The sequence below is a fragment of the Scardinius erythrophthalmus genome (assembly GCF_964197995.2).
Source record: "Scardinius erythrophthalmus genome assembly, chromosome: 21".
NCBI classification, from domain to species: Eukaryota; Metazoa; Chordata; class Actinopteri; order Cypriniformes; family Leuciscidae; genus Scardinius; species Scardinius erythrophthalmus.
The window spans coordinates 13,154,336-13,169,855 of NC_138241.1; the positions used below are offsets into that span (position 1 = coordinate 13,154,336).

Consider the following 15,520-nt stretch of genomic DNA (forward strand, 5'->3'; position numbering starts at 1 on the left):
ACTCTGCTTATTACACACACACAGCAGCACACAAACTAGCCAAATATTAAAAATAAAAGGATTACAATGTAAAAGATTATTATTGTGTACATAAAGATATGGTGAAATACGGCTTGTCCTGTAGATGGTCTGCTTGCGCTTTAACCTCGCGCACGAGCAGATCCGTTTCCTCTCTGGAGAAGCGTTCAGTCTTTCCGCTTGCAAATTCCGCCATGTAAATAGCGAATCCGCCATGGCGCAAGCACAACTTTCTTTTAAAGGGAATGGGAGATGAGACTCTGATTGTTTTTTTTACACGTTACGCCCAAAACACACCCATAACTCATTATGAGAATAGGGACAACCCTTTTAGACCATGCATTTTTCCACTAGCAAAAGTGGATTCAGACACCCTTAAGTGCACTTGCGCCATGCACTTTAGACCATGTGCTTAGATCCTTAAAATAGGGCACATTGTGCGTAATGATTACTGAGATGGCACATTCAGACGGGACTAAAATCACTGAGAAGCTCTGGTAATAAATACTTTACCTCACCTCTCCATGTTTAACTAATTCCTTCTGAATAGGGCTTAAGAGATTGTTATGAAAATAAATCATGAATTTAATGCATTTACAAGACAAGAAAAAACAGGAATGTTGTAAAAGGCAGCTGAAATAAAATATCTGACTATTAATGCAAGTTAATCAAATGTATTTGTTTAATTAATCATTTATATTCATGTAAGCATAAAAATTTGAGGGGGGGATGACATTCCCCTTGTTGAAGAAAATGACAAAAATATCCCCTCTGTAAAACCACCATCCCCATTAGATTAACAGTGTTGTGCATTATGTAAAACTTATAATGTAAATTAAATTTTCAAATTCTCTATATGATAATTAATTTAAATATATTCACTGCATAATTAAAAATTGTGTGTATATTCTATTAAGGATATTTGTTTTTAAAGGAACTTTGAGCAGTTTTGAGACTTGAATTGAGGAACTACAAATTAAGGAAAGAAGGCTACCTATTTATTTTAAGAGAATTGGTTCAATCATGTGATTTTATTTAGAGACACCAATTGGCGCAAATATTAGTTCCCAGCATGCTTTGCATATGGCCTGAAAAGGAGAGTAAATATTGAAATTAGGTGTTATTGTATGTGTTTTTAAGGGGAGGAAAACATCTGTTAATGTTTAATGCCCAGTTATATGGAAGCTTGTTTCCGCCACTGAATAAAACATTTTAAAAGATAATTGCGACTTTTTATCTCACAATTGCGAGTTTACATCTCGCAATTCTGACTTTATTTCTCAGAATTGCGTGAAATAAAGCCAGAATTCTGAGATATAAAGTCAGAATTCTGAGATATAAAGTCAGAATTGCGAGATATAAAGTCGCAATTGCGTCTTATAAAGTCAGAATTCTGACTTTTTTTCTCGCAATTGCGACTTTATATCACGCAATTCTGACTTTATATCTCAGAATTCTGACTTTATATCACGCAATTCCGACTTTATAACACATAATTGCGAGTTTATATCTCGCAATTCTGACATCTTTTCTCAGAATTGTGAGATATAAAGTCCAATTCTAAGGGGGGAAAAAGACGGACTTTTTTTTTTTTTACCTTAAAATAGTTTATATCTCACAATTCTGACTTTATAACACGCAATTGCGACTTTATATCATGCAATTCTGACTTTATATCTCCTAATTGCGTTATATAAAGTCAGAATTCTGAGAAATAAAGTCAGAATTGCGAGATGTAAACTCGCAATTGTGAGATAAAAAGTCGCAATTATCTTTTTTTTTTTTTTTTTGTGGCGGAAACAAGCTTCCATACAGTTATGTTTGACATTTGAAAGAGTTTCTGTTATTTTGAAGCTTTGATTGTTACCATTGTGCAGAAGAGTTGAGCTTATAATGTTATCTTGTGGATAGCTGCATGTACTAATACAATGTAGCATGTGGCTTTGTTCATTGAGCAATAGATTTGCTACTGCCAATGTAGTAACAAGTATGTATTGTATTGTGCAACATGCAGTCTATTAATTGTACAATATGACTCAAAGTCAAATACACACAGGTCATGTTACGTCCTGAGAGTCAGCTTGAAATAAAAAAAGCACATTTCACTAAATATTAAATTCACTGTGTCATAGACTAAATAATTTAAGAGATTTGACATTATTTATTCTGAAAGAAATAAAGCCTTAAAAACTATTAAAAAAAAATATATATATATATATATATATATATATATATATATATATTCATGTAAATATAAACTCAAACTTACCTAGGTAGCCACTGAAACTGAAGCTTTGTGAAATAGGCCACTGGCTTTGGCCAGTCATAATTTAGAATTTCAGGGTGGCCAATCAGATTTAAAGGGATAGTTCACTTTGAAATTAAATTAAATTGACATTATTTATTCTGGAATAATTTTAAAGAAATAAAGCCTTAAAAACTACTCAAAGTTATCATGTTTAACATGGCCTAAGACACGAAACGAGCGGTTTGTGTGAGAAAACTAACAGTATTTATATCGTTTTTACCTCTTATACACAGCCACGTCCAAGTGATCTGAGGGCGCGCGCACATCCTGGTGTGTGACGTGTACACAGACTGGTGCATAGATATATACACTAGATGTCGCCTTAAAGACATTCGTTCCTATGAACTGCCGTAGACAAGGTGACATCTAGTGTATATATCTATGCACCAGTCTGCGCACATGTCACACACCAGGATGCGCGCGCCCTCAGATCACTTGGACGTGGCTGTGTATAAGAGGTAAAAACGATATAAATACTGTTAGTTTTCTCACACAAACCGCTCGTTTTGTGTCTTAGGCCATCAATGTGTTCTTACGATGGGGAATTTTTTAATTTGGACGATGGGGAATTGTTTTAATTTGGACTCTGTGCATGCTCTTTGAGACAGTGACCATAGACCTGCATTATATGACTGACAGACAGACAAAAACGGTTTGACCTAAAAATATCAAAATTGAAACTACTGCGGAAAAAAAGACACCTACATCTTGGATGCCCTTGAGGTAAGCTAAAACATACCAAAATTTAATTTCAAAGTGAACTATCCCTTTAACTCGTCTGGACACACCCCTGCTCACTGGGAGATCTTGATGATTTAGATCCTAATAATCAGCATTAATCCATTTGAAAGGCTTAACAAAAGTATGCTTATCAGCACTAAACAGAGACCCAATCACATTTATTTTTTTTATTTTTTTTAATAAAGAACAAACAGGCTGAAACAAGCACATTAAAGAAAATTAGCTATATAGTCCTGCAGAGAGACCGACATAATCAAAGTCTACTTCACTGCAGTGTGATTTTAAAGGTAAAGTTCATACAAAAATTAACTTCTGTCATTATTTACTCACTATCCTGTCATAAAAAAAGTATTCAAAAAAATTTGCGGAATGTTTGAGCTGCTTTCATTCTGAAAGTGAATGGTGACCAGGAGCTGTCAAGCTCCAAAAAGTAAAGTAAATGGTGACAAACTTGTCTTTTTGAGTGAACTATTCTTTTTAAAGGTCTGAGTGCGGGTGAATTGTTCATGCAGTGTTCTTTTTGGCTTTGAGTGGTCACATCATTCACACACAACCTGTCTCAGGGGTTCGGCTGGACAGTTGATCCTCTGACAGGCCAAAGTTTGAATTCCCATCACGACTCTCCTGCCTCCCTTTTACTGACAAACACCTTTTCCCCTTCCCCTCATCCTCTAATCCTCCCTCTCTCATTCAGCACAACTGGCTGGACAGAAAAATAGGATCTTAAATATCTTTAATGTCTCAGTTATTACATCTCAAGAGCAAAGACATTAAATGGAGAGCAAATGGACACTGATTCAGAGGAGAAGTGAAATACAAGTGAGACATCCTTTTAGTCACCTGAGCTAAGAAAGAACAACTTTTGAGGAAGAGTTTTCCTCTGGGGAATTCTAATACGTGTTGTTGTTTTTTTGTTTTTTTTTGTTTTTTTTTCAGTGCATGTTTTTAACCTTTCATGTCTATTCAAAATCAATTAGGCCATGCACACAAAGGGGGATCTGGGTAAAAATGCTCTCTAAAAGACAGAAAGAGGGCTGCAATTTTATGAGGCAAACGCTGAAGTGTTTCTCACTATCCAGAGTTTATTAAGCTAGCTAACTTATTGCAAGGGAAATGTGAAGTTTTTGATCACTGTGAGATCAGATGACACTGTCTTTCATGCTGTCATGCACTTTAACTTTATTCTGTCTCTTCGATTTCTCTTTATTCTTGTACAATAATATCCCTTTTGATTGTGCTTGATTGAATATGTGGCAGCGCTGAGATAGAGCATTAATCTGAAGTACTCTCACATCATTTTCAAAGGAATTCTGGAACAGATGGACAGCTGAAGAGCTTATTGTAGAGCTGAACTTACCAGGGTTATTATAGTTAACTAAAACTAAAACCATAAAAAAGTTACTTGAAATAAAAACGTTGAAAAAAAGGCACAATATGCAAGATTTTTGGATTGAAATATCTAAAGTCCACTTGAACTATGTTAAATATTTTGTTGACTTGCATACTTACATTATCCCAAATATTTCGAATAGTGTTTAAATCCAAAGAAATCAGCTATTTTACCTAGTGTAACGGCCCGTGTAATTGCTTCGCCGGTCAATGATGTCATATCCGTCATGAAGCCAGCAATGTAAAATGTCCCAGGCTTTCACCCTGCCCTGCTTCATACCACAGTAATGTAAGTAAAACTTCAATACATTCTCTCGTCCATGAACATGATTTCTGCCTGAGTTCCATCTGATTTCTTTCCATCGGCTGTGGAGGTGAAAACGACAACTCCCATGATTCCACGCTCATTCACAGCGTGAAAAATGTATTGTTAACACTGTTCCTGAACATTATAACCCCAATGTTTGTCTGTGTGTTGCACATTTTACGGATAACAGCTTCCAGAACCTAAGAGAGTACAATGCAGGCTATACGCACAATAGCTTCTCCTGAAAGACATAGCATTCCCATTTTGTCGGGACAATCTGTCGTTTATGGATCACAACTTGTATGTATGTCTTATTATTTGTAGTTGTGTTTTCTATTAAAAGTACCAATTTTATGTTTTATGTAGTAGCTATGATGTAAACAAAGGGCAAAGCTTTGCCTCCGCTAGCCTGCGAACTAACATTACAGTATTAATGTAGTGTTTACTGCAGCTTTTGAAAGCTCTTGCTTTTGTAAGCATTCACCGCCTCTTAGGAAAATGATCCATGATTTTGTGATCGATTACTGTTTGTATTACCATAGTTTTCCGACAAATATGATTAAATGGTAGATAACATCGTATCTATAATCTATAACAAAATTACCAAAAACAAGCCACTCTGAAACGTCATGTGAAATCTGTGCTTGCAAAGTCCATGCTTGAAATCCGTTCTGCACGATTCTCTTGGTTGGGGTCAAATTCGGGCTTAAATTGGTTTGAAATTGACTCCATCTTTAATTATTTACACCAGAGCAGAACTCGCTATATGAAGTAGCGTAACATTTACAGAACACGAGCTAAGCGCTGCCAATCACAACAACTGGGCCAGTTCACCAATCACAGCACATTTCGTATTGTGGAAGGAGGGGATTCATCGAAACAGGAAATAAATGCCGCGTTCAGACCAGACTGCAGAGAGAGGAGCTGTAATATGTAAAATATGTGAAAAGTAATGTGTTTTTTGAACAATCAAGCATGAAAACATATTCTAGTACACCCCAAAATCAAGACTTTGTAAAAGGGCATAATAGGACCCTTTTAAGGTTAAATCCAGCCAGTGGTCAATAACAGAGAGTGTCTTAGAACATCACACTTGAGCGGTCAACTTGCCTAGGGTTATTGCAAGTCCACCTGTATACAGGCCAAACTGCTCTGGAGATCTTGCTGACCTGGAGCTGTTCTCCAACACAGTGTTTACGCATGCAGAGCTCTCTTGCTCAAACTGAGGAACCGCTGGGCTTTGATCCACATTTACTGCCACGAATCTCTGGGGGAAAAGCTCATGGAAATGCAAGCCGAGGAACAACGGAGTAACCTACGGCTGCTAGCTCAGCACTTTGAGTGCCTTTGAAAGGAGCGCAGTGGGAGACTCTGGACAAATGTTTGCTGTGGCAGTTTTAGCCGATAATAACATTTGTAAGCTGTCCCATAATACTGAGAATTTGTTGTATGAAGTGCTCACATGCTGTGCCATACATACACCAGATACAGATTAAACCAAATCAGCAGGTCCATATAAAAGCAATACACAGCACAAAAAAAAAAAAAAAAAAAAACATAAATAATTTTCTTGGTTTCCAGAAAATTACAAAAGAGAATTTGTTGTATGAAGTGATCACATGCTGTTCCATATGTCAGATACAGAGCTGGTCTGTATAAAGGCAACACACACCAAAACAACAACAACAATAATGTATAATTTATTATAAATTGTGTAAAATTATAGATTATTGTATAATGATTATATAATAATCAATAATAATGTATGTTTGTACAATGACAATAAAGGAATCAATCAATCAATCAATAATATATAAAAATTATACACAGTATATATGTGGTCACACTTTAGATCAGAGTCCAATTCTCACTATTAACTAACTATACAACCTTTACCTCAATAATCTCCTAATTACTGCTTATTAATAATTAGTAAGGTGGTAGTTGTTAAATTTCGGAATTAGGATTAGGGATAAATATGGACATAGAGAACAAGGCATTAATATGTGCTCTATAATCACTAATAAATAGCCTATATCCTAGTAATATGCATGCTAATAATCAACTATTTAGTGAGAATTGGACTCTAAACTAAAGTGTTACCATATTTATTTTATTTATTGCTATTAAAACTATTTCATTTTTTTTTTTTTTTTAAAGCTCGTGGCATCTGATGGTGTTCAACAGAGCAGACCCGTGACGGTGGACATCCTGGTCATCGATGCGAATGACAACACACCCACCTTCGCTCAGGTGTCCTACAGTGTGGAGATCTTCACTAATATGCTACCTGGAGAGACCGTCCTGCAGGTGAGGAAACAGGACATCAGTAAAACTGAGAAACCTTCACTTCACCCATTTATGAATCACTTATTCATAGCGGGGTGTTTGTTGAGAACTCGTAATGTGATTAGGAGTGTGAAATGAACTCGGCACAATGTTTTTTTCATTAATAACTTAGGATTCTGGTCAAATTACTGAATGTGATTCAACAGCCTAGAAAGTCAACGTCTTTTTTTCCCTGATAAAATAAGTACAAAATACATTGAAAAATGAAGCGCAAACAGTCGTTCAGCTAAATGAACATGAAGGAGAGGAGGCAATAAAGCAACCTTTTAAAGAGGAACCGAATTATATGAACTGCAGCTAATGAACTGGAGTGACAAACTGCAGTGAGTCATACTGTGATCTGTATGTATTTAACCTTACGGAAGCCCATTCAAATGCAAAAATATCATTTTCCCCCTGAGGTCTCTTGTGGATTGTTACCCTACTAACTTAACCGCATGTTTTAGTTATGTGACAGTGCTTTCAACAGTGTAGCCTTTCCAATAGTCTTAGCCTCAGACTTCACACGCACGGACCATTGGCTGAACGTCTGATGCATAAGGTGCACAAAATAGGAAACTTCAGGAGTTTTGTCATCTAATTGGTTGAATTCTCCAAGATTTTCCGAGAGACTTGTGTGTCGCGTTCTTTAACCCTTAAATGCATTAAAGGTCCCATGACATGAAATTTCCACTTTCTGAGGTTTTTTAACATTAATATGAGTTCCCCTAGTCTGTATATGGTCCCAAAGTTTCTAGAAATTGTTATCGGTGTAAATCGAGCTTTTGCTATCTTTCTCTGCCTTTGAGAAAATGGAAGCTCAACCAGGCTGATCTTGAATCTTCTCCTTATGAAGTTATAAGGAGAAATGTTACCTCCCCTTTCTCTGTTTTGCCCGCCCAGAGAATATTTCTCGCCCATGAGAAAATGAGCTAGGAAGTAGAACGCGGAGAGATATCATGGCTTTTGAGCAAGCGAAGCATAATAATTGCTCAATAATAATTGGATGTACAAATGAACACCGAAGGGTACACACAGCTACACACCTCGGACAAGTCAGTCAACAAATGATATATAAGTGTGTTTAGTGTTGCTTTCGTCAACGAAAATTATGACGAAATATTGTCGTCAACGAACCGTTATCACCTGACGAAAACGAGACGAGACTAGACGTAAATGCATGGTCATGTGACGATGACTAAAATACATGTATAATGCAATATCGTTGACGAATAAAAACGAGACTAAATGTGGTTTAAAAAAATAAAAACTATGCTAAAATGTCTCTTCATTTTCGTTGACCAAAACGAGACGAGACGAAATGTTATAACGTCACGACGAATGAGAGAGTTGTGCGTGAACCCATAGCTTTGTCGGCTTTAAATTCTGGATTGCGATCTGGTCACCCGATTATCAGCGAATTTAACAATATATTACTCCATTAGTTATTCTATTAAAATGTCTCATTGATGTATTTGACACAATCATAATCATTACTTTTGCCGGTTCTTTGTGACAGCTGCATGTTATTGGCAGCGTCTCTGGTTACATGAACACGTCACCGCATCAGCGCCAGAACATGGAGATTTTATTTTAGAGAATAATCGCACAACCTATTCGATATCCTATAATTAAATAAACTAATCGAATATCCAAAAATCGTGACTCATCCCTGTATGGAATCTCTTGTTTCTTTTCCCAAATCTTCACTCACGTCTCACCCATTTTCTAAAGGTATTATAAACGTTTCTTGGTTCGCTTTTAATTAGGCCTATTATATTCGTATTCTTTACTGTGGTAAAGTAGAAAAACGCTGTAGGACAGATGGCCTACATTTGTACTTGCATGTCAAATTCTTTTTAACACAGTTTGTGCTTGTTATATAGACATAGGGCGCGTCAAGTTTAGTTGTAAAGCGCGTTTCACACGCGCGGGTGATTTTTAGTTTCACTTTCTCTGGCAGCGCAATCTCAAACATAGCCTAAATATTTCGCCCTTGTGGAGGATAAAATTCGCTCTTCAAACCAATTTACATCAAGTAGAAAACACAAAGATATCATAAAGAGATCGATGGAGATCGATATCTTCGTGTTTTCCTGCGTCCCACATCCCTCTCAAAGCGCAGAGTGTATATCACGCGTCTTTGTGTGGAAATATAAAACGAGTTTTTTTTTTAAATAACCCCTTAACCACCGCCGGTAGTTGGTCACCGCGGTGGTAAAAAAAAACCTGCCACCGTCACAGCCCTAAATATAGGCCTACTAAATAGCCTATAATAAGATAGCCTTGTTTGAAATTCTATATTGACTGGGTTAAATAGAATCACATTACTAAAAAGAGACTAAAATACAATTTTCATTGACTAAAACTAGACTAAAATGTCATCAGTTTTCGTCGACTAAAACTTGACTAAAATGTCATCAGTTTTCGTTGACTAAAACTAGACTAAAATGTCATCAGTTTTCGTCGACTAAAACTAGACTAGACTAAAAAGAGTATGAATGTGACTAAAACTAATAAAAACTAAAATGACAGCCTGACACAAAGACTAGACTAAAACTAAAATTAAAACAGGCTGCCAAAAACAACACTAAGTGTGTTGCTTTACTGTTTATGGTTACCTAGCTTCTTACACGTAGAATTTGGCTGTAACATTAGCTATGCAGTTACTTGCGCTAATGTAAAGGTAGACAACATCAAGTATGTGTGTGAATACACACACTGTAACGCGAGTGTTGTACATTTCTTTGTTATTTGTATAACCGTGTCCTGTTGGTTATATGGCGCGTGCGATATCCGCATTTCAAGATCGCAGAGCTTGATGTAATTGTAATAAGATAAATTACAGACGTTACAGATCTCTCATGTAAAGGCAACAGTAGAATGTAGCGTTAGCTACATGATAATAACTGTAAACCATCCGAATAACCTAAAATAATATTTTAAACTAACCATTCGGAAACGTCCTGCTGGAGCCGCTGAGTTGCAACTTCTTCATCCGTTGCTTCTCCATCTGGATCAGATTCTGGGTCAAAATGAAATACTTGAACGACTGCGTGTCTTCGTGCCACTGCAATAGGCTATATCCAACATAAACAAACATGCATGGTACCGTTGCGCAAGATGGTCATAGGCCACACCCACCCTCCACTTTGCGCTGCCTTTCTCCTCCTCATTATCATTTAAGGCTACAAACACCGAAACGGCCCGTCTGAAGGAAGCTCATTCTGGGACTGGCTTGTAGTGGCTATAATTCTGCACCGAGGCTGAATTTTTGGAAAGAGATTTCAGATACAGTACTAAGGACCACTAAGGCCTATATTAAAGCCTACAAAAAGTAGCATGTCATAGGACCTTTAATGTTTCGCCTATCATTATTACATATTCGGGTCTTTAGCGACCCGGATCTATATCTAACACTGATGGATTTTACCTGTCGCGATAATATAAAACTCTCCAGATATTAGAGTAACAATTACAGAATAATAAAATAAAGCATATTATGTTATGTTTTTGAGCTCGGAAGGGTTTTTTTGAGCTCTTTTCCCAGTACATTCAGCATCTGGCTCATATTCGCAATCTCAAACATATTCTCAAAACTATATTTTTTTAACATCTTCAAAATCAATATTTTGATCGCTGACAGCTTCTTCACCAGATCCGCCATCAAGTGACGGTGACACTAATATTTGATTGCGTTTGGTACTTGCTCTGCAGTAAATCACTGAGCCATTTCGAATTTGCTGATGATACTTCCTATTCTTTTGTTTTCTGCCTGCGGTAACTATGGGTGAAACGTCACTTCATCATTGTGTATCAGACATTGACACCTTGTGGAATAAATGGAATTCTTCAGTCATCAAATATTCAGTTATTGTTGTGCAGAAAAAATATACTTATACTGTTACACACCTCAGGTTGTTAGCGACACTATACACATTTTACAAAAATGAGAGGGAAAACAGGCATTCTTTTATCATGTATATTTTATCATTTATAATTATATAATTTATATAATTTATATATTTTATTTTGTTATATTGTTTATAATTAATTGATTGAGGAAAACGAAGAATGAATGAGGAGGAGGGTACCGAGTGAAAGACCCAGGTATGTGTTTAAGTCTTAATGGTCCGCCTGGAAGCAAAGCCTTTTTGGCGCCAAAACCCCTCTTTATTTTATCTAGCTTTTTCTTAGTACTTGTTCTGTATCTAAATCTTTATTGTTTTAGCTTCAGCCAAGCTTTTTTAAAGTAGCTTTTCTATAATTAAATTCCTTTAAATCTTTCAGTTGCAGAGTAACTTTCCAAGCACTGATTTGTTCTGATGACCTGTCCATCTGTCTCTCTCATTCTGTCTCTTTCTCTTGCTATAGTTAGTGAGTGACGAATGCATAAGTACATCAGTGCATTGAAGTTCAGTTCAACTTAGGGCTGGGCGATATGGAGCAAAAAATATATCTCGATATATTTTGCTATATCTCGATATACGATATATATCTCGATATCTTTACAGGAAAAATAACCCCCCGAAAACTACTGCAAAAACAAATATGCCAAATACCACAAAGTCTTTTTTTATTGAAGTGCAAATAGGTAGGCAGTTCATGTAGGAACAAAGTGCTTCTGCGACATTTAAAAAAAAAAAAATCCCTGTATACAAAAATAATAATTTAACTGTAAAATAAAGGAAGAAATAATACATATTGCACTATTTTTAATAAACCTGTATAGAAATATCATTACTAATTTTGGCAAATAAATAAAAAAAAAATGCCACATATCCCCCCAAAACTGCACAACTGTAGAGTAAAACATTAATTTAAAAAAAAGTGATGAAAATGCATCTAAAAATTGACATGATTGTTACAAAATCACACTGTCTGGGGCCTCTGGAGAACTCAGAACAACTGTTAGCATAAAGTTTAAGGTAAAAATAACTGCCATTAAATTACAGTATCTTACTACTATGCAATTAGATAAACTGTTCATTCATTACATCACTTTACCTCTGTCTTTATCCACCTTTATCCTCTTATCTTCTTTTTGACACTGTATATAGCAGAATAGGTAACTTAGGCTAATGCTAATTTATAATGTGTCATGTAAATTCGGCCATCCGTCACAATCAGGAAACTTTCACCGTGTCTAGACCTGGCGCGAGCTGCCAGGCCCGTTTCTACAGGGGAGCATGTTAAGTGTGAGTGTTTTTATCGCCCTCAAACAAAAGCAATGCGGCGAGAGGCGACGCTACACAAAAAATTACCAACAACAACTGATCGCGCGCGCGCGCTGTTTCTGACGCACTTCAAGCACTCGCTGGGCGGGGAAAGATTGATGTGCCTGACCGAACTCGGGGGACTTGGTTGAATGAGACAACACGCGAGGGGAGGGGGAACAAAAGCAAGGAGGCGGAGGAGGGCGAGGGCGAGCGCGAGCACAACACAGAGAAGGCAAACAAGCAAATTGGCGAAATCAGAATTAAATATAAACAATATATCGATATATACGATATGTCAAAATCCATATCGAGTTTAAAAAATATCTCGATATATCGTAAATATCGAGATATCGCCCACCCCTAGTTCAACTACTTGTTTAGTATGATCTATCCACACTATGCCATACTGATTAATCCTGTTGTCACTACTACAATTTTTAGGTTGTGTATTTGGTTGTAAAACACAGTTGACACTCCAGTAAATAACCAAACTCTGTGTGTATAAATCAGGATTAAACTCTCAAAAGACAAATGACAACTGCATTCATCAGCATTGTGAAAGTGGCTTGTGTAGACATGGTGGGCTGACAAAAAGTGGGACAAAATGATATAAAGTGAACATAATGTGTGCCTCTCTGTCCCTCAGGCTACGGCATATTCACTCTCTCTCTCTCAGTAACGATTCTCTCTGCTTTATTTTTGAACTCTACTCATGTTCTGCTCCGCCTGTGTTTGTCTCATTCCGTCACGACTGGGTCACAATTCAAAGGGAAATCAGACACATAAAGGCTTGTAGTTCCCGAATCTTCCTGAAATGAGGTCACAGGTCACAGCTAGGTCACCCGGGCCACTTGGATGTGTTTTATAAGCCATATTTGCTGCCCTGGATTGATTGTGTGTGTGTGTGTGTGTGTGTGTGTGTGTGTGTGTGTGTGTGTGTGTGTGCGTTAATTTTTTCCTTACCTCAGCACTCCAAGCAGCTAAAGGCACGCCGGTATGGATCAGTGCTTCTGGAGAGTTTTCTCAATAATGAGAGCTGTGAATGGAGGTGGCGCTTTCTTATTAGCAGGACTTTGAATTAATTACCCTTAGGGTGTATTTATTGCCCCGGTGCTTTTAAAGATGATAACGTTCAGAATTAAGTGTTTACATCTAAATGCATGTCTTTGAAACTAATCATACGTGTTTAGTCTTTGATCTTGACCTTTGTGTTTGAGAATTTATCCTGAATAATCATATTACGCTGCTTTTAAATCGTATTAATACAGAGAGTCTAATCTGCATTTTAATAAGGATGGATGGATGGATTTTCTGTTATGATTGATTTGAAGTAATGAGTGTGGAGTTTAAAGAAAGAAAAAGATCAGCAAGTAGAACTAACACCTCATCTGAGAATACGAGATTATGAGAATACGCCATGGTATCAACCAAGAAAAAAGTACCAGGCTTTTGGCCTTGTACTATAGTACTACCATGGCTTTTTAACCTTACACCTTGGGAATACCATGGTATTCAATAAAGTACATTCAGACACAATTCATGATCTGAAAAAATGAAACACATTTTAATTAAAATACTTAAATGCCTGAAATTGTTTCAAATAAATAAATGAATAAATGGACAGGAATTTTCAAACCTTGATACATTGATATTAAGAAAAATGTGTGTGTGTGTGTGTGTGTGTGTGTGTGTGTGTGTGTGTGTGTGTGTGTGTGGAATGGTAATGCCATGGAAATCTATATGGTAATACGTTATAATATTTCTTAATTAAATATTAAATAAATCTTAATTTACTAGTACAAACTTATGGAAGCTTGTTATCGCCACTGAATAAAAAATATTAAAAAGGTAATTGCGATTTTTTTTTTTTTTTTTTTATCTTACAGTTTTGACTTTTTGTCTCAGAATTGTGAGTTTATATCTCACAATTCTGCCTCAAACTCGCAATTGTGTCAGAATTGTGGGGGAAAAAAAAGTCACAATTACCTTTTTTTCTTTTTTTTGTTTAGTGGCGGAAACAAACTAGTACAAGCTCTATATACTATATTTTTAATTGAATGATCAAACACACAGAATTGACGCAAAGGTATTAAAGGGGTCATATAATGGTACATGCACTTTTACAAGTTGATTGTACTGAAATGTGTGTTGGCAGTGCCTGTACACAACCATCATAAAATGATAAAAATCCATCCAGTGTTTTTTTTTTTAAATCTTCTTATATGTTTCCTCCCATCTCAAATCAAGCTGTTCGATTTTGTGACGTCACAAAATCGACGCCCCTCCCACGATGATTGATTGACAGCAGCGTTTCAACACAGACCCGCCCTCGTGAGCGAGCTGTCAATCATAGCACGCGCCGACTGCCGCGTTCATTGTTGATAGTTGGAGCACTGAGCAGAATGGCGTCTAAGCGATTGTGGTGTTCTTGGGTGTAATAACAAACACAGTCATATTGATGTTCCTAAATCCGAACCGCTGAAGACGCAGTGGCTGAGTTTGTTTTCGAAGGGAATATTCCCCACGATCAACGTCAATGCTCTCATGTGTGCGCGAATCATTTCACCAGAGTGCTTTACAAACGAGGATCAGTAAAAAGCTGATTATTTGCTAAGAAAAAAGCTCTTGAAAAAAGGATCGGTACCAACTATTCGTGTTCCTGCTGCACCTCCAGAAGAACTGAAGTGAGTGTAATGTTTTATTGACCTTTATATTAATCTTTATATTAATCTTTGCAAATCGCTTGCACGCTTCACGATGAATGCGGCTATTTTTACACTCAGGTACATTACGGCATGTTTTCTATGTACAACATTCTCAATATAATTCATAATCCCATGTTTATAATGATCGACGCGTTATGGTTATTGTGTTATTGTGTTACAAACGGTGTCCGCACAGAACTGAGGGGCGGGGTGAGCAAAGCTCATTATCATTTAAAGACACATGCACTTGAACGGCGTGCTGAAAACAGAGCTGTTTTTGACCAGGTAAAATGAGTGTTTTCTTACAATACTAATGAGAATTTTTCATTAAAGTATATTACAAACTTTTAATTTAGACCCTAAAGAATCATATTAGCTTGTACAAAAATGACATTATATGACCCCTTTAAAACCCTCAAAAATATTAAAATCTGAGTACATTTGCATGTTAGAAATAATAATACCATACTGTGTGTGACACACAAACATTGAAGAACAGTGGAAA

The 15,520-nt window shown here is 36.6% G+C and overlaps 1 protein-coding gene across 1 annotated transcript in view; it reads left to right on the forward strand.

Moving 5' to 3' along the window:
• Window positions 1-15,520, forward strand: part of pcdh15a (protocadherin-related 15a) — a gene marked incomplete at both ends in the record, with an annotated part of 242,137 nt that overhangs the window by 99,815 nt on the left and 126,802 nt on the right. The window contains one exon of the mRNA XM_081351594.1: window positions 6,924-7,073. Coding sequence (XP_081207720.1) covers window positions 6,924-7,073 — 150 coding nt within the window. The remainder of the gene's footprint in view (window positions 1-6,923; window positions 7,074-15,520) is intronic.